At 52.4% G+C, this 23,213-nt stretch overlaps 1 protein-coding gene across 6 annotated transcripts; it reads left to right on the plus strand.

Annotated features, from left to right (window-relative positions):
- The first annotated feature begins 5,248 nt into the window (after nt 1–5,248).
- Nucleotides 5,249–22,835, plus strand: FGR (FGR proto-oncogene, Src family tyrosine kinase). 6 transcript variants are annotated; one of them, XM_082413806.1, is made up of 13 exons: nt 5,249–5,383; nt 12,397–12,459; nt 13,473–13,705; nt 14,178–14,280; nt 15,100–15,198; nt 18,339–18,442; nt 18,687–18,836; nt 19,522–19,677; nt 19,774–19,953; nt 20,553–20,629; nt 20,866–21,019; nt 21,786–21,917; nt 22,026–22,835. In XM_082413806.1, exons 3-13 carry the CDS (start codon nt 13,486–13,488, stop codon nt 22,232–22,234), a joined length of 1,584 nt encoding a protein of 527 aa, XP_082269932.1. In that variant the 5' UTR covers nt 5,249–5,383; nt 12,397–12,459; nt 13,473–13,485; the 3' UTR covers nt 22,235–22,835. The 6 variants fall into 6 exon arrangements, with proteins under 6 accessions (XP_082269932.1, XP_082269933.1, XP_082269931.1 ...); XM_082413807.1 differs by having other exon boundaries at nt 13,476–13,705; XM_082413805.1 differs by lacking the exon at nt 12,397–12,459 and having other exon boundaries at nt 5,295–5,383.
- Nucleotides 22,836–23,213: the final 378 nt, after the last annotated feature.

Consider the following 23,213-nt stretch of genomic DNA (forward strand, 5'->3'; position numbering starts at 1 on the left):
AGTTGTCTTTCAGAATGTTCCACATTATAGGTGAGTGTGGAGGTTCCCTCTAGTGTCGTTTACCGTATTCCTCTAAACCTGGTATCGCTTGGAACTGGAAGTTAGGTAGAGACCACAGGATGGCAAACTTTCTCTGTGAAGTGGCAGAAAGTAAATATTTTGGACTCTGCAACTCATACAGTCTCTGTTGCAAGTACTAAGCACCGTCGAGTAGCCATACACAGTACGCAAATGGAGCGTGGCTGTGTTTCAGTTACAACTTTATTCAAGGACATTGAAATTGGGATTTAACGTAATTTTCATATGTCACGCAATATTATTCTTTCTTTGATTTTTTAGAACCATTTAAAAATGTAAAAACCATTCTTACTTCAGGGGCTGCACAAAAACAGGCAGAGGGCCATCTTTGACCCATGGTTTGCTAACCCCTGATTGGATTTAGGTTAAGCATCTGTAGCAAGAATTCTTCATAGTGATGGTGTATACCTGATAGTCATCGCGTGAGGAGGCACGTACTGCCAGCTTATGCCAGTTACGGGGTGAGTTGCAGGATGTCCACTAGACCTCTCCATTGAAAAGAGAGATCCTCTTTGCAAATGCCAGGTCAGCTGTGCGGGGCTCCTTCAGCATTATGTGAACATTGTGTTCTTTAGAACCTTTCAACTAGGTTTTTAGCACCAGCTATGCACTGAATTGTGTCCCCCCCACAAATTCATATGTTGAAGCTCAAACTCCAGTGTGACTGTATTTGGAGATAGGGCCCTTATGGAAGTAGTTAAGGTTAAATAAGGTCATAAGGGTGGGGCTCAAATCCAATCAGACAGGTGTCAAGGATAAGAAGATACACCAGAGGGCTTCCCTGGGGGAGCAGTGGTTAAAATCCGCCTGCCAATGCAGGGGACACGGGTTTGATCCCTGGTCCGGGAAGATCCCACATGCCGCGGAGCAACTAAGCCTGTGCGCCACAACTACTGAGCCTGCACTCTAGAGCCCGCAAGCCACAACTACTGAGGCCAAGTGCTGCAACTACTGAAGCCTGCATGCCTAAGCCCATGCTCCCCAACAAGAGAAGCCACCGCAGTGAGAAGCCCATGCACCGCAGCGAAGAGTAACTCCCGCTCCCTGCAACTAGAGAAAGCCCGCACACAGCAATGAAGACCCAACACAGCCATAAGGAAAGAAAGAAAGAAAGAAAGAAAGAAAGAAAGAAAGAAAGAAAGAAAGAAAGAAAGAAAGAAAGAAAGAAAGAAAGAAAGAAAGAAAGAGAGAAAGAGAGAAAGAAGGAAAGAAAGAAAGAAAGAAAGAAAGATAGAAAGAAAGAAAGGAAGAGAGAGAGAGAGAGAGAGAGAGAGAAAGAAAGAAAGAAAAAGAAAGAAAGAAAGAAAGAAAGAAAGAAAGAAAGAAAGAAAGAAAGAAAGAAAGAAAGAGAGAGAGAAAGAAAGAAGGAAAGAAAGAGAGAAAGAAAGAAAGAAAGAAAGAAGAAAGAAAGAAAGAAAGAAAGAAAGAAAGAAAGAAAGAAAGAAAGAAAGAAAGAAAGAAAGAAAGAAAGAAAGAAAGACCAGAGTTCCTTCTTTCTCTGCCATGTGAGGACATATTGAGAAGGCAGCCGTCTGCAAGCCAGGAAGAGAGCTCCCACAAGAAACCCACCCTGCCAGACCTTGATCTGGGACTTCTAGCTTCCAGAACTGTAAGAAATAAATGTTTGTTGTTTGAGCCACCCACTCTATGGCTTTTGGTATGGCAGCCCGACGTGACTAACCCATCATTGACGATTCTTGCCTAAATTGATTATCTAATTGAGGCTACAAAATGGAGTTTTTCTAGTTCTCACATTCCCTCTAGTATATTAGCTGGCATTCTTCTACAAAGAAAAGCTTTCCTTCATCAAGTAGGAATGAGCTGCAGCTCCTCTTAAAAAGACAGAATAAATGTTAAATTCTCTAAGGGAAAGTTTTTGGGTTTTTTTCTTTTTTAATGGGAAATTCTAGAACCTGTTTGTATGCTGAGAGGATAATTCTTTGGAGAGACATGGTGCAGGAGAGGAGGTTACAGAAGGCGTGAAGTCCTAAAAAGGTAGGAGGATGTAGAGTGCAAGTGGGGAAGGGGGGAAAAGGGTGGGAAGGGGGAGGGCAGAAGAAAGGGTGTGAACTGGTCATCTGGGCAGACATACAGGGCCAGCTTACTAAGAAACGCACCGGAGGGTTGCTGGGCCTGGTTAGCGCCCTTTGAATCTGGGAGCTGTAACTCTTGTCTGTCTGGCAGGTGGCTTTCTCCTCCTCACCCCGAGAAGGTGAATGGTTGGATTGCTGCAGGCCTGGGGCTTTCCAGGCAAGCACACTGGAGGGCGGCAAAGCAGGGCAGGGGCTTGGCAAAGGGGCACCATAACGACTGACCACAGAATCCAAGATAGTTGAAAACAGAAGTGAGAGCGGGAGAGTGATGGCTGGATGGGAAAGGGATGGGAGGTCTCAGCAGCTTGCTGGGCCTTGATTTTTGGTTTTGGTATCAGTTTTCAGAATTGATTTAAAGGAACACATGAGCGAGCGGGGGAACTGTGAGCACTAAGGATAGTGGGGGAGGCCCCCCTGTGGCCTCTTTGCCCTGTGCCCATTGTCTCCTGTGTCATATGGGGAACACGTGCCACATGGAGGGCAAGGACTGGACCTGACTCCTATTCGAGCCTCCACCACCCAGCCTGCCACAGACTAGTGACAGGGAAGTTTGAGTATGATTGAACGAATGAATGAATGATAGCAAACACTTATACGGCACTTACTGTGTACCAAGCACTAGTCTAACAGCTCATTGATTTCTCCCAAGACTTCTGTAAGGTAGAGACTCCCCATTTTACAAATGAAGAAACTGAAGCATGGAAAGGTAAAATAATTTGTCCAAAGTCACAGAGCTAGGAAGAGGCAGAGTTGGACTGCAAACCAGGCAGTCTGATCCCAGAGTCTGTGCTCCTAACCACCAGGTTATTCTGAATGGATGAATGAGAGTCATAGACTCGACCTATCTCTGTCCTGGGTGAAGCCAGGTATATCTTGAGGTCAGAGCCCCGATCTGGTCAAGAGAGACCCCGAGACGATCAACAATGAACTGAGAAATACTCAGTTCTAGATTGTGACAACTGCCATGAAGGAGACAAACTGGGTGCCAAGGGCAAGAATAAAGGGACCTCCTTAGATGAGGTGGTCAGGGAAGGCTTCTCTGAAGAGGCAGCACTTCAGGTTAAGGATAGAAAGGAGCCAGTACTGTGAAAAGCCAGGGAAAGAGTGTCCTAGGAAGAGGGAACTGCATGTGAGAAGATCCTGAGGCAAAAAGTCAATGTAGTCTAGGAACTGAAAAGGATTCCAGCGTGGCTGAAGAGGAGGATGGCCCAAATGGGACTGAAGAGGTGGGCACGGGCCAGGTACGCAAGGCTTGGGAGGTCATGGCAAGGCATTTGGGTTTTATTATTCTTCCCTATTATTGAATTGTATTTTTATTATTCCAAGCAAAATGGGAGGTAAGCCGTGAGAGAGTTTTGAGCAAGGAACTTATGTGGTCTGATTTGTATTTTAAAAGCAGAAGCAGTTCTGTTCTGTTCATTTGCTTATTCATTGATTCTTAAATATTTTCATTCATTCTTTAATTCTTACATTCAGTCGTTTATTTTTTCATTGGGCTTTCATTTGTTTACCTGTTAATTCCTTTGCCCCTTGATTGATTCATGCACTCCTGTACCCAGAGAACCTGCCTCTCTGTGCCAGACCCTGCCTGGGCTCCAGGGGCATTGCCAACAGCCAGGTCTAGTCCTTGGCCTTGAGGAAAACATATCCCACACCCCACACCCCAGGAAAATGATGCTGAGTGCTCAGCTGGGGATAAGAAGCCAGCCCTTGAAGGATGACAGAGCCTGATAGATTGGGGGATCCCCAGGGATGGGACCAGTCTCTTTCATGTCTGTGCTCCCGAAGCCTGACACCTGACAGGCAATGATAAATGTTTGTTTGTTAACTGAACAGGTGGGACAATAGCCAGTCAGGGAGTGCTTGATGGCGGAGGTGATGATGTCCAGCCAGGGTGACGCCACCCTTCCCAAGTCCCTGCACCTCCACCTCCTCCCCTTTGTCTTCCTCCCCCCATCCTTCCTCCCATTATCCTAAGAGAAAGGCATCCTTACCTGCACCCCACTGTTCTCTGCCACCCCGCAAGCATATTGAGACACACATGAGCACATGCATGTGCACAGACACACACAGGCATTCAAACACATCCCTGCTCATACACAGAAGCACATGTGCCTGCATAATGTGTCCCTGTTGTTGATTCCAAAATTTCAGTCATCACATTCATTGCCTCCAATCACACACTCACACACACACACACCTGTTCTTACACACACTCCCTGCCTCCCCACTATATCCCAACACACACACTTCTCCACCAAACAGCCCTCCCACAAACATCTCTTCCTCCCCAGACAGGAGGGATTCTCCTGGTCCTGGCTGAAGGCTGAAGAAGTAACAGTGGTGGGAGGGGGGATTGAACCCCAGGTTGAGGGGAGGTCAGGGACCCCTGATCGTTGGAAAGGCTGGAACTGTGATAGAAGATGCTACTCAGTTTTTCTAAAATTTGGGTATGTGGGGGAGGCTTGACACCTCCCTGCTTCCTCAGTGTAGCCCAGTGACTGATCCTCTGAAAAGCAGTTTCCTAAGAGAAGGGTCTTCTGCTGCTCCCCACCGTCCTAGATCCCTGCCTCCCCAGCGGTCAGTCCCCAAGGATGGCAAGGTGTGGTGACTGGATCCAAAGTGGCCCTGGTGACAGCAGTGTGAGGTCAACTGGCTGTGAGAATTTGGGTTAAGGTCTGTCCGCATCTGGTCCTCAGTTTTCTCAGCTGCAGAAGTGGGGTGGGGCAGTGACAGAGAAAAGCCCCTCTTAACCTCAAATGCCATGATTCTAAAAGAGCAGGTGCTTCTGGGTGTGAGGAACCTGCCCCTTTGGAGGGGGTCTTGGGAAGGTTGTGCTGGGGGTTCAGGTCTGGGGACAGGAGCCAGGGTGCAGGGGAAGGCCTGGGAAAGCCGATCCGCGGTAACCCGGGGGGGAGGTGGGAAATGGGGGCGGGAGGGCCTGGGATTTGAGGGCCCCTCCCCGCTGCAGGCAGCTGGCTTGGGGCTGGGGCGTGACTGCAAGTTCTCCCCGTCGCCACCGCCATCGCGCCGCTGCGGCTGCAATAAGAGAAGTCCAAGGCTGCTTCCTCCTCCCTGCCCAGAGGGGGCGGCGGTCAGAGGCGGGCAGCACCCCATTTTTCTCGCCCCCACCCCCGTCGCTACTTGTGGCTGCTGGGAGCCCCGGCTGGCTAGCCCCGGGGTCGGTCAGAAGCGGTGTCCCCTGGGACCAGGTAGGTGCAGTCAGGTGGGGCTGGATGGGCAGGCGGTGCCCCGCCCCCAGCCCGCCCTAGGCCCCAGGGTCCGGGTTGCGGGAGAGTGGGGGGACGTGAACTTGGGGAGGATTGTTGAGGGAGTTGAAGGCCAAAGCGACCCCACTCTGAAAAGAGCCTAAAAAGGAAAACTGAGGAGACCTGGGGCGTGAAACTGGTAAAATTTGGGGAGGGGGATGAGGGAATATGGGGAAAGTAAACTAAAAGGACCCCCAAAAGTGGTCTGGTGGGGAAAACGGAGGGAACCTCTAGAGATAGAATTTGGGAAGGGGGCTGAGTCGGGGAAGGGAAACTGAGGGGACGCACACAAGGGCCTGGGAACCTTGAAAGCGAGAATTTGGGGAGAAGCTGAGAGGTCTGGAAGAGAGGAACTACTAGGTGGGGGGCCTGGGAGAATCAGGTGAGGGAGTTTGCCAGAAAGGGGTCAAGGAGAACCATTTCTGGAGGACGCAGAACGTGGGGCGCAATTCCGGGGGTCCAGAAAGTCCCCCTATCCGGAATCGGCAGAAGTTGGGGGCGAAGTCTGTAGCTGGGAAGGGAGGGGAGGCTGCCACGCTGCAGCCCCCTAGACTCTCCCGCCCAGCACAGGTGGGCGGGTCCCGGTTGGCTAGGGGACTCCTTCAACTTGCTGGAGGCGTGGGTTCCCGTTTCCTGGGGAAGTCCCCGCCCTCGGCAGGGATGGGCCTCTCTGGGTGCCCCCTCCCCGCCCGCGGTGGCGGTCTCGGTCCACGTTCCTCTCGGGATCCGGGAATTGCTGGCCGCCCCGACGGAAATCCTGCCTTTGACCGCGATTGCAGGGAGGGGCTGTCTCCATGGCAACAAGAGGGCGGAGAGACCGAGCCCAGCGCTTGGCTGCAGCAGGGCTCAACGCCCGCGGTGCCCCCTTTGGTCCCCTCCCCCCCGCCCATTTTGGGTCGTCAGTCGGGGGCGGCCTGCGGCATAGAGGAGTAAGGCAATGATGCTCAGTGTTCGGGGATCCTGAGGTGGGGAATCTGCAGTCTCAGGGACTTAGCCAGACTGGGACCTTGATTGCTGTGTGACTTTAGGCAAGTTATGGGGCTTCTCTGGGCCTCATTTTCCTCATTTGAATTATGTAGGACATTACCTCTGCCCCTACCCAGTTCCCATCCCCCACCTTATCCCCAGTCATGAGAACCAGGTGCAAAAAGCAGTTTTTGCCCAGTGTGCTGGAGGGGTTAAGACTTATCACTCCTTCACTTTCTCAAAAGCATGGAGCGGGACCAAAAAGCCTGACAGGGCCTCCAGGAACCAGCACACAGCTGACTTTTAGTGAAATAAATGTCTGTGGGTCTGTTGAGGCCCCATACTGGGAAAGGCAGCAGGTTTGAGATCTGTCCCCCACCCACCCCCCTTTTTTTTTGCTATTTTTTGTGTTTATGTTCATGGTATATAAGCACTGGTTTGCCAGCAAGTTTTGCCATTCTCAACTCCAAATAATACAAAGTTCAAGAATATGAGTTTTATTGAAACTTCATTTTATTGAAACCAGTGATCCCTGAGTCCTTTGGCATCCTTCCATCTGTGCGTGGTGGTGGGAGAGCAGGGCTCTGTTCCCACTTCTAAGATGGGAAGATGGAGGTTTGGGAGTGAAGGACTGACAGGCCAGCAGTAGGGACCCAGAGTCCAGGGCATCCCGTCCCTGATGTGGTGAAGGAAGTAGCCAGAGATGAGGCCTGCGTTCCCCCCTCAACCCTACCAAATCCCACGTAGCCCTCCGGAGAGGGGAGTGGGTGAGGAGGGGAGTGATGGAAGAAGGTATGGGGCTCCTGGGCTTCATGGCTGGCTCCTGCTCCCCAGTGGGTATGAAGCGGTGAGTGAGGGTGGAGAGTGTGTGTGAGTATGCTTTGGGCTTTGAGTGAATGAGCATGAACATGTGAGCATATGTGTGGGTGTTTGGGTGTTCTCTGCAGCCACCTGGGGCTGACGTGGCAAAGGAAGTGGCCAGACTTTTGGGAGGATGGGTAGGGAGACCCCAGAACTGGGGAAGGAGGAGCCAGGGCCCTTCCTGCACAGAGCAGACCAGGCTGGGCTACCATGGGACCCTGGGGAAGTCTGGCCACACAGTGGAATCTAGGCTCCTGTTCCCTCAGCTCCCCCTGGACCACCCATGGCTCTCATCCCCCAAGAATCTCAATTCCCTCAAGACCCCTATTTTAGAGGCTAATGGGTAGATTTTCAGCAACAGATGAGAAACCACTTTTACCCACAAGAAATGGTGAAAATTCAGCTGATGTCCTCAGGGCCATGTGGAGGGTAAAGTGAGTGTGGCCCCTCTCCCACCTCTACGCACCTGGCCCTACCAGGGTGGCAGAGTCAGACTCTGGTATGTCTTCTTAGCCCCTGGGTGTTCAGGGCTGGGGGTGGTAAGGCCTCAAGCAGGAATGGTACGAGATGGTTGGAGGTTCTATGAGAGGTGAGGGCCTCAGTGAGGGAGATGGGGGCTCAGTAAGGGCACTAGAGCCAGTGAGGGGTGGAGGGTCCCAGTGAGGAGTGGAAGCCGTCATCAGGGGTGTCAGGCCTTGGTGAGGGATGCGGTGCGGCGGGACTGAGACTTGGGCCCGCCTCTGGCCAGCCCAGAGCCCTGAGGAGGAGCCGGAACTCTTGGTGGATGGTGGTTTCCTGCTGCTGTTCAGTCCCAGTTCCCTTTTGGTGAAATCCCCCAGGCAGCTGGGTCAGCTCAGCCCTCCCACCTCACCCAGAGCACTTCTCTTTCTTCTCAGCCTTGCCACTCCTCCTCCCTCAGCCTTGGAGGGGGCTTCTTCAAGGGAAGGGAACCGAAGTGAAAGTTCACTGAGCAACTACTGAGCGCCCTGTGCTTTCAGGGGCTTGACCGCAGTTGATGCGCAGAAGCAACCCCATGAGGTAGAGATTTAGATTCCTATTTTCTAGGCGAAGAAACTGCAGCTCAGAGAGAAGTGAACTGACTTGCCCAGTGTCTCAAGCTAGTTGTCAGGCAGGGTAGAATTTGAGGTGAAATCTGTCTTCAGATCCCACAGGACGTCCTGTGTCTACATCAAAGCCCTGATGCGGCGTTGGCAAGTATGGACCTCAAGAAAGATGGATGAGCCTGGGGCTCCTATGTCCAGGAGTAGGGGTGGGAGGGAGGCAGGTTCCCTGCTGGGTGGCCAGCTGCCATATGGCAGGGGTGGCGTGATCAGTTGGCCCGGAGCTGGGTAGGAAATATGACATTCACCAGTCAGGGACAGCATGACCTCCTGCTCAGGCTTTGGAGAGCATAGCCGGGAACAGAACTCTGGACCCAAATTAATAATCCTGGCTTTGAATCCTCTGTCTGACTGTTTGACCTCCAGCAAGTCACTTCCCCCCTACACACAAGAGGGAGGTAGACTGATAAATGGTCCCTGGGGGCCATTCTAGCCTACGGTTCTCAGCCTCACTCAGCCACACTGGGCAGGAGCCTTCCCAACAACTGCACACAAGGTACAGATGCAAAAACTGAGGCTCAGAGGGCTCATGTTATTCACCCAAGGCCCCAGAGCTGGGTAGGACCACACAGAGGGAGATGCTGAAGGTGGGAACAACATGGTCCAGGACTGGACCTCAGCTCTGACATCCACAACCTGATTTTGATCCAGATCAGACTTTGGAAGCCAACTCCTGTCAACCAGATGTTCAAGAGGCATGTTTATTAACAGACTCAACTCCCTGCAGCGACCAGAACACTTGTAGCCGTTCTCTGAGCTAGTGCCTTTCTGGTGTTAGCAGGCAGCCTAGATCAGCGCTGAGAAAAGAGAGACCTGGATTCAGATTCTAAGAGCTATGAAAATCAGTGATTGCCTGAGAGACCCTGGGCAGGTCACTTCCCCTCGCTGGGCTGTAGTAAGAATTCAGGGCATGTAGCACAGGGCCTGGCACACTGTAGGTGCTCATTAAGGTACATACATTATTGCTTTCACAAGGACTTCAAATTACAACATTGCTTATGACGGGCTTTGGAGCCAAATTGATTGGGGTTGCATTTTAGCTTCCCCTTACTTGCTATGTAACTAATCTTAGGGAAGTTATTTAACACCTTTGTGACTCAGCTTCCTTATCTGTAAAATAGGGGTAATAATAAAACCTACCTTATAGGGTCACTAAATGAGATCAATCATGGGAATTGCTTGGCACAGTGTCAGGCACTGAGTAGGTGTTTAAAAAATTAGCATTTTAAAACTAATAGTTATTGCCCCCCCACCAGACTTCTAGGAAGTCAAATTACCCTCCTAGGAATTGGTGGCTGGTAGTTGAGATCAGAGCTAGGCGAGGACAAAGAGTCCTGGGGGGCTATTTTCATGCAGATGCCAAGCAGAGAGGACCCTACCTGCTCCCTTTCTCTTTTTCCTATCTTTAGCTCTTTAGTTCTCTGTCTCTGCCTCTCTCTTTCTCCGTCTCTGTCCCTCTCTGTCTCTCTACCTCTCATTTCTGTCTGTTTGTCTCTTCTCTTTGTTTCTTTCTGGCAGTGATATGCTGGAGCTAGCTAGCTAGTACTGGCTCTTGGGAGCTGATTCTGCGAATCTCTTTCCAGCCCAGCGTTCAGGAAGTCACTTCGGTAACTTGAAATCATCCATGATGGGAATATTTACACCATGAAAATCAGCAACTGCTACAAATCAGGGCCCTTTTCCCCCTTTTCTTTTAAGAGTCAGTATACCAGGATACCCTCACCCCTGCCCCCGCTGCCTTGCCAGGGCTCTCCCTAAGCCCACAGAGCCTTCCGCCTCCTTCTCGGAAGCTGACAGTTTCTGAACCCACGTTCCACTCCAGGCATGCAGAATTCTGGGCTCCCCTTAGGCTGATTTGAAAACATTGTGGTAACAGGTACCTGTGAATTGTTGGAAGTGGCCGCATTGTATCTAAGTGGGGACCCAAGAGGTTGCATAAGTTTGTATCTCTTACAGAGGGGAGCTCTGTGTGGGTCTCTGACTCAGGGATGGGGGAGCTACATATATCTCTGGGTTTCCCTCTGGGGGCTCCATGCACCTGTGCATGCTTGCAGGAATGGCTGTAATCATCTGTGTCTGTGACCAGGCAATGGAGAAAAGTGGTTCAGATCCTGGAACCAAACGCCAGGATACATCATCTGTGTGACCTTGGGCAAGTTTCTAAACCTCTCTGTGCCTCAGTTGCCTTATCAATAATTATAATACTTACCTCGTAGAGCTGTCGTGAGAATAAAATGAGGTAGTATATATAAAGCGTTTAATGCAGTGGCTGGCACAGAGGAAGTGCTATAAATCCTCCATATGCTATTCTTCGGGAGAGGCTCTGTGTGTGTGTGTGTGTGTGTGTGTGTGTGTAGATGGGTGAGGGCTGAAGGTGTGTGTATATTCACAGATGTCTGCATCTGTGAATCTGTACAGAGGAGCTCATAGTCTCTGTGTGAGGTGCTACATGTAGCTGAGGTGACGTGTGTGCGTCTGAGAAGGTGTCGGGAGGGCCGTGTGGACCTGCGTGTAGGGCTCTGTGTTGTTTGAGATGTGCAGTGTGTCTTCCTGTGAGAAGACCTCCATTCTCACTCTATAACCTTTGTTTTCATCTTACCCCCATCTGTTTCCTCAGTGCCTGAAATCCCCTCCCTTGGCTCTAGATGCCCCCCACCTCCACGTCTATTCTCTCCCTGAGTCTAACCAGCCCTGTAGCCCTTCGGACAGTGGCTTCACCCCAGGGGAGGGGTCCTGAGGTGAAGATCTCGGCAATGGCTTGGTGAACAGGGCCTATTTTGGGGCTCAAACCACAGCCTGCCTCACAGTTCACCACATGGGTGTCACCCCCCCCACACACACACGGGAGAACGGTTACAGTGGAGCATGAGACAGGCTGGTGGGTCTAGAGTGGGGGTCAGGGCACTGATGTGACAGAGCCATCAGCTAAGCAGCTGGATCCAGTGGATCCAGGAAGGCTTCCTGGAAGAGGTGAGTAGTGCTGGGTAGGAGGGGCAGGACCCATAGAGAAGAGGCGGGAGGCTATCCATAAAGGGAACTGGACTTGGGAGTTGAGAAAGGCAAGACCAGGCACCTGTCCCAAGGATCCTTGGGCCCCTCTGGGAGAAATCAGGGTTCACTGGGTTGGTCCCACCCTAGGACTCTCCATTCTTCTCATATCTGAGAAAACCGAGCCCTCTCCCCAGCAGTTCCTCTCTGAGTGTTGCAATGGCAGAGTTTCTGGAGGGGCGTGGAGAGCCCTTGCTCAATGACCTGCCTGCCGTGTCACTCAGAGGACACAGCTACTAAGAAAGGTTTGGCTCACTTAGGGACTCCCCAAGGGACCCTGGTGACTCTGGCTTCTGACCTGGGCCTTTCCCTGATGTGGGGATAAGAACAAGCTCTGGAGGTAGGTGTCCACCTGCACTCAGCTACCAGATATAGTCCTGGGGTTGCCAGGGTTTACCCAGCCCAGGGTGGGAACAGAGGCAGCTCCCGGAGGCTGGGCTTGTTCTTAGGAGACAGTGACCAGAGGCCTGCAGTGAGCTGAGCAGGGCTTGACAGAAATCCTATTACAGACATGGGTCTAACCCAAAGATACGAGTGTGTGAGTGTACGAGTCTGTTAGCCTGAGAGGCAGCCTGTGGCGTGTGTGTGCCTGTGTGTGCTACCATGCATCAGAGCCTGGGCTCGTGTGAGTTAGTTGTGTTGGTGTGTGGCAGTGCTGGTGAGCACGCTCATGCAAGTGTGCGGTGTGAGTACTGGTGTGTGACTGTGTGCTGCCGTGGGTGCTACTCTATGTGTTGGTATGTCAGGTGGATGTGAGTGCGAGAGGGCTGGTGTGGTGGTGTGTCCTGTCTGGGGGTGGATGTCTAAGTGAGCTGGGGCTGTGGGAAGGAAAATGAAGGCAGAAGACACGCTAGGGCCGAGCCCAGGCCCCCTGGCTTCCTGGAGAGGACAGGCGCTGGCACCTGGCTGCAGGAACACTGGCAGAGACTTCACCTTCCGTGTCCTCTGTCTCGCCTTCAGGTCTCTGGCCCCTCCCAAGGACCATGCCGCAGCCCCACTGACCCAGGAGTAGGGGCCTGAGGGGTGAGTGGGAGGAATGGGGACTGAGGGCTCTCAGGGCCAGGAAATGGGGTAGGGGTGGCCTTTCTGGGCCCCACAATTCCTCACAGCCCCCTCCTCCTACAAGGACCCTGTTGCTAGGTAACAGATGGGGGAGCCGGAATGAGGCAGCTTGAAAGGCCAGAGGCTGGACCCACGACAGGAAATGGCCTTGATCCCCCTCTGCAGGGAAGCTCCAGGTGCAGGCACACAGCCCTCACACACACTTACACACAAACATGCATTGATACATAGACATGCACACACACACAGAGACACACACATACCTACAGAGACATGCACACCTACTTACACAGACCTACACACACAGATACACACACGCAGACAGGCACAAATACTCCCACTCAGGGCTATGCACACAGTCGTGACACACAGATACAGAGGCACCCACTCACACACACCCACCTGCATGCACAGTCACACACACACAGGCACGCACATGCACGCTCACACAGAAACACACGCATATGTAATACTCATACAGACATGAACACATAGAGTCATCACATGCAATAAACATACACACACTCATACACATACTCACATACACACACAGATGCAGACATTCACAAAAGGCTGCACATACACACACACACACAGACACACAGCCACCAGCAAACTCACAAATACTCAGAGATACACACACAAGCACTCTGACGGAGTCACAGAAACCCAACACACTGAAACACTAGGAGGCAAAAATATGTAAATGAACACAGCAACATCGTGAAGCAGAAAACCAGCCCCGTGGAGGAGACACATACTCTCTCCACGCACACTAAGGCAGCTGGGGGGGGTGGACGCAATGGTGGCCCTGCCCCACCTTTATCCCTCACTAGGGAGGACACCCCCTACTCCAGGCCTGAGAGAGGAAGCTGCATGCCTGCGTGAGTGTGTGTGTGCAAGCATGCGTGCATGTGTGCCTAGGGTGGCATATCTGGCAGGGGCCCCACGTGAAGCATGCCCCCGTTCCATAGCAGGGCACGTGGAATGGGCTGTGTGTTCTGCAAGAAGTTGGAGCCGGGGCCCAAGGAGGATGTTGGCCTGGAAGAGGACTTCAGGGGCTACGGGGCTGCAGACCGCTATGGCCCTGCCCCTACTCAGGGCCGGCCTGCATCCTCCTTCGCCCATATCCCCAACTACAACAACTTCTCCCCTCAGCCCGCCAGCCCCGCCTTCCTCAACGGGGGCACCGTCAGGGGCATCTCAGGTGAGTCCAATGGGCTGGAGTCAGGCACTGACTGGACCCTGGCAGGACCTAGGGGAAGGAGAGACTTGGACTTGCCCTTAGGAGCCTCCATTATGATTTGGGAGACACGGCCCTGCTTTTAGCGCACAGTCTGAGGGAGTATGTACAGCTCTACCCTCAGAAACCCTAGTCTGAGGGGGAGACGTAGTTCTGTTCCCAGTCTGAGTGAAGGATTCTGATGACAGATGCCGGTGGGAAGTCTGCTTGGTGGAGGAGAGCAGAAGCGACTCCCCAAGGAGTCCCCAAGGGGGGAGGGATGGGCTTGAAGGTGTGTGTCCTGAATCCATGTCCAAAGCAGAAATCCACTGGATTCCAAAGACCTTTGCGATCCAGTGCACTGCAGCAGTGGGGAGGCATAGTGCCTGGCTGTGGAACAGGACTCTGGGGGTGCAGCCCCTGTGGTGCCCCCTGATGAGTAGCCCTGACTCTGCAGGGACTGGGGTGACCCTGTTCATCGCCCTTTATGACTATGAGGCCCGAACAGAGGATGACCTCACCTTCGCCAAGGGCGAGAAGTTCCACATCCTGAACAACATGTAAGTGACCAGGCCACCCAGCTGAGGACATGGCCTGGACGGGGAGCAGGACCCAGAGAGGAGGCCTACCTGGTCCTTGTCCTCAGAAAGCTCTAGCCTAGTTGGGGAGGGATACTTGACAATCACAGGCCGGGGTGATTGCTACTATGTAGGGGAAGCCTGAGGAACTATGGGCACAGAACGAATACCAACCATGGTCTCCAGGGTAGTAGTGATCAGGGCAGGCTTTCTGGAAGTGATTTCTAAGCTGAGACTAGAAAAATGAATAGACATTGAAAGAAGGGGTGAGAAAAAAGGAAGAGAGAGCGAGAGAGAATGAAACTAGAGAGAATGAAACTAAATGATGACTTCTGGAAACCACCAAGTGGTTCAGTATAGGTGGGCCATAAAGTATGAAGTGCAGAACAGAGAGAGCAGATCCTGAAGAGGTGGGTGGGAGCAGATTCTGCAGGGCTTTTTAAGCCATCTTGAGGAGTCTGGATTTTATCAAGAAGGAAATATAGCCATTGGAGGGGTTTTTAATGGAGAAGTGACCTAGTTAGCTGTCCACTGCCCGCCCAAACCCCAGCCCAGCTGAAGTGCCAGAAAAGAAAGCCAGGAGGCCCAGATGTCCCCAAACATATTCCTTCAGCGGGGAAAAGCTCCCGGGGCAGCTGCAGTGGCTGGGGGCAGAACAGACGAAAGCCTTGGGGAGGGTGTGTACCCAAGGTGAGGGGTTGGCAGGGCCAGTGACCACCTGACCCTCGGTGTGACCCTGCCTGGCCCCATGGTGCCCCAGGGGCTGGGTTGCCAACGCCGCCGCCTGTTCTGTGCCTTCAGCGAGGGTGACTGGTGGGAGGCTCGGTCCCTCAGCTCTGGACAGACTGGCTACATTCCCAGCAACTACGTGGCCCCTGTGGACTCCATCCAGGCTGAAGAGTAAGTAGGGGTTGGGGGGAGTCCAGCCTTACAGACAGGACCCTGGAGTCCAGACTCAAGGCCACCTCTTGGGCAAGTCACAGCTCCACTCTGAGCCTGTCTCCTTACCTGTAATTCTGTAAGATCTTTGTGAGGATAAAAAGATAATAATGATGACACTAAGAGTAGGTAAATATTATCTAGCACGTACTATGTTCTGGACACTATTCAAAGTGCTTCCTGTGCATTAACAAAGTTAGAAACTAATAGAATCCTATTTTACAAATGAGGAAACTGAGGAACAGAGAAATTAAATATCCTGCCCAGTTCACATGGCTAGTAAGTAGGTGGAGCTGGTATTTGAACCCAGATAGTCTGGCTACATTTGCTAAGAATTATATATATATATATATATATATATATATATATATATATATATATATATATATATATAGCCTCTCGGAGATAACAACAGTGTATGAGCTTTAAAAAAAAATTGTAAAGTGCTAAACAGATGGAAGGGGGCATTACTTAGAATTAATTCTATTAAGGAATCAGGGAAGTATCATTTATGGAGTATCTTGATGTAATTGAGATACTATGACAGATACTTTACCTATCTAGATTCATTTAATTCTCACAGTAACACTATGGATATTATTATTGTCCCATTTTACAGATGAGGAAACTGAGGCTCCTAAAAACTCTTTATCTAGCCTCACGTATACATACATATATGGGAAAAGTAAAGATTGGAGAGACTGCAGAATGGGAGTCACCAGGACTTGGTGACTGATTTGCCATTGGGCTATGGGGAGTGGGAGGAATCCAGGGTGACCCAAAACCTTCTTGAGGAACTGAGTGGGTGCCATTTGCTTAAGTAGGGAACACAGGAGCAGGTACAGATACATGAGCGGGCTTGTTAGCTTGAATTCATGGAGAGGCACACCCACATGGAAGAGACGGCCAGCAATTAGATTAGGTTGTGCTTTGTACGCGAGGTGCCCAGCCCATGCCAAGCCATGCCCCTGAATTAGCCCAGAGGAAGGGGCATCTTATTCTCATTGGAACTAGGGCTCCTTAGTTTGTTTGCTGTGGCTCCTGCAGAGGGCACACCTGGGCTGGGGTGGCAGGACTCTTCAGCGTGGAGATGATAATTAGAGCTGCACAGGGGAGTGAAGGAAGAGGGAGAAGAGTGAGAAAGAGATTGGCCCTAGGACCCAACTTTGGAAAGAGCTGTTGGAAAACCAGGCCAGGCTAAGTCAGAACAGCCAAGAGGGCGGAGGGGAGGTTTCAGGAAACAAGAGAGGGAGTGTCAGAGGCTGCCACTGGATTTGGCAATGGGGATGACCTTGGTGAGAGATCTCTCCACATGAAGTGGGGGTGGAGGCCAGACAGCAGAGCCTGGGAGGGAGTGGGAGGTGAGGAAGTAGAGACCCAAGTGTGAAGTGCTTTTTCAAGTGAAGGAAGGTGAGAGATATAGCAGAATGTTGATGGCAAGATAGAGCTTAGAACGGTTTCCTTTGGGGAAGGAAGAAATGTGGGCATATGTAGAGGCTGGTGGTGGGATGGAGAGGCTGCAGATGGGGGCTGGTCGGTGGGGAAGAGGTGTCCTTGAGCAGATGGGAGTGAACGGGGTCCTGAGCTCAAATGGGATGAGGCCTTCATCTGGAGAGGGTGGTAGGAGGCATGGAGGAGAGGAGAGGTGATGAGGCAGAAGGTGAGAGGTTTGGGGGTCCACATCTCGGCGGCAGTGTTGTGAAGTTCAGAGAGGCACTCCGTGCAGTGTCATGGTTAAGAACAGTGTCATGGTCAAGAGCGCATGCCTTAGAGCAGACAGCTTGGGTTCCTATTCTGGCAGCACAGCTTAAGAGTCGAGCGGCTGTGGGTAAGTTGCTTAACCACTAGGCATTTCAATTTTCTCGTCTGTCTAACGGGGGCTAATAATAGTACTTACTTCACAGTGTTGTTATAAGAATTAAATGAATACATATATGTATGACAGCACAGCCTGACACAAAATAAGTGCTGTTATGATTATGTCAATTATTAAGGAAGTAGCTAATGTCATGGGTGTGAGTGGGGGCAGAGCATTGAAAAAACTTGGGAATGTGTTCTGTCTGCATAGTTCTTCAACAGTTTCTCCTTTCCCACCCTGCCTGCCCTCCTGGACACGCTATTCGCCAATGCCTTCCCCTGTTCCCCAAACTGTGCGTAGTACCCAGGTGTGGATTGACAGTCCCAGAGTTCACTGAGACTGCCACCTCCCTTGATTTGAAAACTATGCTCCTTTTAATTCGGCCCAAGACGGTCACAGGCCAATTTAGTGATCAAATGACATCTGAGTCTTCTACGACACCTACGGTCACCTCGACTCTCCCAGTGTACTCTCACAGTTGGTTTCAGGCTACAGTTCAGTCCCAGGAAGAATATCCAAGAGACAGCAGGAATGCTTGAGGTCTGAGCTTGAAGTAGAGACTTAGAACAACATCCAAATTTAAGAGAGTAGAGGAAAAGCAGCAGTCAGAGCAGGGCAGGAGCAGTCAAAAAGAGGGGAAGAGGGAGTTCCCTGTCAGTCCAGTGGTTAGGACTCGGCGCTTTCGCTGTCGTGGGCCGAGTTCAATCCCTGGTCAGGGAATTAAGATCCCACAAGCCACAAGGTGCGGCCAAGGGGGAAAAAAAAGGAGGGGAAGAGAAGCAGGGAAGGCTGTCGTTCTGGACGCCAAATGAGGAAACGGTTTGAGATGTGTGCAGGGAGAGGAATCTGAGCGATTGCCTGCGATGGTGGGAAAAGAAGTAGGGTCGGTGGCGAAGGATTTCAGGTAGAGCTCATCAGCCAGCCCTGTGGGCAGGTCAGTTCCCCTCTCTGTGCCTCAAGTTCCTCATCTGTAAATGAGCCTACGGAAGGAGCGGTAGTGAGATGGACCCTGATGAGGTCACTGATGACTGGGGTTCTAGCAATTTAAATTCAAGAGAAACCCAGAGAGTGAAGAGAAGTCTAACCTTTATTGGGCACCTTCTGTGTACCAGGCATTCTACATTCGCCTTCTCTGTGATCCTCCTAATCAGGCTGAATCTTGGCTAGTGAGGTGACTTTTCCCAGGAGGCTGAGTTGGGGGTTGAACTGGGTGTATCTGACTCTTGCCTGCCCTTCCCAACAGGTGGTACTTTGGAAAGATCGGGAGGAAGGACGCGGAGAGGCAGCTGCTCTCCCGGGGGAACCCCCGGGGGGCCTTTCTCATTCGAGAGAGCGAGACCACCAAAGGTGGGGCTGTGCCACTGCCCATGCAACAGGGAAGCCTAGCCATTAGGGGGAGGCTAGGAGCAGTGGGGTGGGACTTGGGACAGGGCCACGACTGGGACAGGGTTGGAGGGGCAGAGCTAAAACTGGAACTGGGTTCAAGGGATGTGGCCATCCAACCGCAGAGTCCCCAGCCTTTTGGGCCTCTCTGGGCTCCCAGACTGGGGATGAGGAGGAAAGCAGGCCCAAAGGTGACCCTTGCCCACAGGCGCCTTCTCCCTATCCATCCGGGATTGGGACCAGGCCAGAGGCGATCACGTGAAGCATTACAAGATCCGCAAGCTGGACACAGGCGGCTACTACATCACCACGAGGGCTCAGTTCGACTCAGTACAGGAGCTGGTGCAGCACTACCTTGGTGAGGGCAGCCCTCAAGGCTGGCGTGTGCTTCAGATTCCTGAACCAATCGGCTGAGACTGAGGCCCAGAGAAGGGAAGGGGCTCCCAAAGCAGTAGTGGCTGGACCAGAACTAGAACCCAAATATCTGGGCTCCCAGCCCAAGATCCTGCTCTGTAGGTTTCCAGAGGAAACTGAGGCATGAAGCTGTCCATGGCCAAAGGATGCCCTCTAATGTCTGAGCTGGGTAGGAGACTGAGTGGACCTGACTTGGAGGATGGGCTGTGGGGTTGAGGGGAAGGTTTGCATCCATGCCTGGTTTCCGCTTTGGTTGGTTAGGCCAAGGATAGGTCTGTGGAAGGGTGAGGGCTTCATGTCCACACCATTGTCTGGAATTCCCAAATCCATTTCTACCTGTCAGGCCCAGCTGGAGGCCATCCCTTATGGGAAGGCCCAGATGGACGCCACCTCTTATGAGAAGGCCCCCAATTCTTTCAGGGATCATCTCTCCCACTGGTGCCACCTCCTTCCCTGGGCACCAACATGTTCACCTACTCAGTGGATCAGGTTGCCTTCTGCCCTGGCCTGTGACCTCAGCTGTGTCCTAGCTCCTTATAACTGATCTTAGGGGCTGGGGTGGGATGAGGAATGTGTGGGCCTTTCTGGCCTGCCTTTGACCTCCAACCTCCCAATCCCCCACTGCCCAGAGGTGAACGATGGGCTGTGCCACCTGCTCACGGCGGCCTGCACCATCGTGAAGCCGCAGACGCTGGGCCTGGCCAAGGACGCCTGGGAGATCAGCCGCAGCTCCATCGCGCTCGAGCGGCGGCTGGGTACCGGCTGCTTCGGGGATGTGTGGCTGGGTACGGAGGTCCTGGGAGCGGGGGCCGGGGCCCGAGGCAGGGGCGAGGGCTTGGGACGGCGGCGAGCCGGTCCTGACAAGCCTTTCTGCCCGACAGGCATGTGGAACGGCAGCACGAAGGTGGCGGTGAAGACGCTGAAGCCGGGCACCATGTCCCCGAAGGCCTTCCTGGCGGAGGCGCAGATCATGAAGCTGCTGCGCCATGACAAGCTGGTGCAGCTGTACGCAGTGGTGTCGGAGGAGCCCATCTACATCGTGACAGAATTCCTGTGCCACGGTGAGGGGCGGGGTCATGAGGCGGAGTCTGAGAGGGCGGGATTTGGGGCGAAGTTAAGGTGCGTGTCTCTGGGGGAGGAACTTGGGTGGCGACTTGGGATGGGACGAGGAACAATGGACAGAGTCCGAGTGAGGGGCCGGAATGAGTGAAAACACAGGAGTGCTGGGAGTGGGGGCGGGGCCAAGTTAGACTGGGGGGCGCCCGGCCTGGGGGCGGAGCCTTTGCCTGGGGGCGGAGCCTCGTGGGTGGTCAGCTGGTGGGTGGAGCTTGGGCGAGTGAAGGCGGGATCTGTGATGAGAAAGGATCTGGGGCAGAGTCTTAGTGGGGCTTGTCTAGGGAGGATGGAGGAAGAGAAGAAACGAGACGTGGGCAGAATCAGGGTGTCTGTGAGAGTAGGGCCTGGGCGAGATCTGTGAGGGGTTGAGGCACCTGGCAGAATCCTGAGTGGGGGCGGATCTAGGGCGAGAGGCCTGGGAGCAAGGGGGTGGGGTCAAACTATGAGAGAGGAGTCATGGAGAGGGGCGAGGCCAAGCGAGAGAAGGCAAGCCTGGAGCTGGGAGTAGTGTGTTGATGCTGATTTTTTGAGTTCTCCTCCCCAGGTAGCTTGCTGGAGTTCCTCAAGGACCGGGAGGGCCAGGGTTTGAGGCTGCCCCAATTGGTGGACATGGCAGCCCAGGTAAACTGGGACAACAGCCTTTATCTCTCAGAGCCCCTCCTATTATCTTCCACAAATCCCTGTGTCCTCAAACGCCTAGCCTACCCCTGGAAGTGCAGCCCCAGCCCCTGGATAATCTGTGCGACCTGAGGCAGGGCACTGCCCCTCTCTTTGAGCCCCAGTCTGGAAAGTGGGTTTTTCAAATGATCCCTCACGCAAACCATGGTGTTCCCATCTCTCTATACCTTCGCCCCCAGGTAGCTGAGGGCATGGCCTACATGGAGCGCATGAACTACATCCACCGAGACCTGAGGGCAGCCAACATCCTTGTCGGGGAGCGGCTGCTGTGCAAGATTGCTGACTTTGGGCTGGCCCGTCTCATCAAGGATGATGAGTACAACCCCCAGCAAGGTGCCCTGCCTCACCCCACCTTCCAAGGGCTCCCCAGTGCACCAAGGGGCTGCCATGGGGCCCCACCTCCCCGCAGACCATCCGGGACATTCCCACTCTGATGTAGTGTAAGAGGCAACTCTGGGTTCAAACTCCACTTACCAACCGTGTGGCCTTGGGCAAGTCACCTAACCTCTCTGGGAGCTGTCTTTTCTCACAATAAAATCCTCACTGAAAATATTCAGACAACAGTAAGTCAACAGATATTTATCAAGCACCTACTATGTGCAAGACACTGCTATAAATCTCAAGTGAAAGACCATAGAGTGTAATAGCGAAAATGCTGTAGCCAGAATGCCTGGGTATGAATCCTAGACACTTACAAGCTGTGTGATTTGGGCAAGTTATTAACTACTCAGTGCCACCTTTTCCTCTTCTGTACAATGGGGATAATAATAGTAATATTAAAAATATAGTAATAAAACTCACGGGGTTTTCATGAAAGTTAATTGAATTAATGCATGTAAATCGCTTAAAATGGTGCCTGGCACGTGGTAAAGGCTATACAAGTGTTAGCTATTATTATGATGAGAATTATTACAATGTTTGTAAAGTGCCCAGTACTATACTAGATACAGTAGCAAGTGCTGGCTAGATACCAGGTCTTTTCTGTTATGTCCAAAGACCTCTGTGCTTACGGGCCCCAGTCCTAAAGATGCCATTCTCTTAATCCAGCTGTTCCCAGGGATTTCTGCACTAACTTTCCCTTCTCCCCCAATCTCTCCAGGGACCAAGTTCCCCATCAAGTGGACAGCTCCAGAGGCTGCCCTCTTTGGCAGATTCACCATCAAGTCAGACGTGTGGTCCTTTGGGATCCTGCTCACTGAACTCATCACCAAGGGCCGAGTCCCCTACCCAGGTTTGCTGGGAGGTGGGGAGGTGGAAGGGTGGTCATGGGAAGGGTTTCTTCCTGGTTGCCTCTTCAGGAGGGGCTAGGCCCCCTGACTGACAGAGCCCCACCCTCCAGGCATGAATAAACGGGAAGTGCTGGAACAGGTGGAGCATGGCTACCACATGCCGTGCCCCCCAGGCTGCCCAGCATCCCTGTACGAGGTCATGGAACAGACCTGGCGTCTGGACCCGGAGGAGAGGCCTACCTTCGACTACCTGCAGTCCTTGCTGGAGGACTACTTCACCTCCACAGAACCCCAGTACCAGCCTGGGGATGAGACGTAGCCTGTTTGGGCATCAGCCACCTCTCTGGGGGTGCTCACCAGCCCTTCCAATCCCCAGGGCTCTGGTCCCAAAGCCCCCCAGGCCTAGAACCCTATAGAGTCCTAGCATGTCAGAGCAAGCAAGTTGCTTTGGCATCATCTAGGGCAACTCATTCATTTTAAAGATGGGGCAAATCAAGGCTCAGAGATAATCCCTCACCAACTCTGGCCCCAAGCTCTATTTCTCCCCTTCCCACTTCTGCCTCTGCATGCCTCTAGTCTTCCTGTCTGCCCTCCCCCACAAAAGAAATGCTCAGATCTTGTCTAGTTATTTATAAAACTGTATATCCTTTCCCTCACTTATCTCCTGTCCCTGCTTTCCTGCCCTGTCATCCCACCCTGGTCCTGGCCCCCAGAATTCACCTCCTACTCAATTCTCCCATGTCTGTATGTTACAAAGAGAGGGAAAGTCTTTGCCGGATCCCTTTCCTGCTGGGTGGATTCTGTAGTCCAGGACTGAGGTCCAAGCCCAGGGCGAAGGAGAGTGTTGCTGAGGGCTCATCACCTCTCTGAACCATGTGTGTGTTTACTGATTTTGTAAATAAGAAAAGTGACAGTATGAATCCTTGAGCCGTGAAAATCCCTTCCTGTGGGAGGGATGGTGGTCGGTGGGAGGTGAGTGGGGTTGCCTTGGCTGCTGGGAGGCAGGGGAGGTAAGAGAGCACCCTAATGCCTGCTAAGCACAGGGCACCCAGGGTGTGTTCTAGGGCACCCCGAAGTCCTGAAGCTCATCCTCATGTGAGTTTAGGGCGAGTTGAGAGATGGATATAGAAGACAGGTAACTGCAGATCAAAATATCTCCTTCATTACTGATGTGGCTTTCAATCTGCATGCAGTGGTTTTGCTAATTCTTTACTTGATTTCAGCAGATTTACTGTTCATCACAGGCACCACAGCAGACCCTCAGGCCTCCCTCAGTGGGGCAGGGGGAAGACCACAGT

This window comes from Balaenoptera physalus (genome assembly GCF_965194825.1).
Source record: "Balaenoptera physalus genome assembly, chromosome: 1".
Classification (NCBI taxonomy): domain Eukaryota; kingdom Metazoa; phylum Chordata; class Mammalia; order Artiodactyla; family Balaenopteridae; genus Balaenoptera; species Balaenoptera physalus.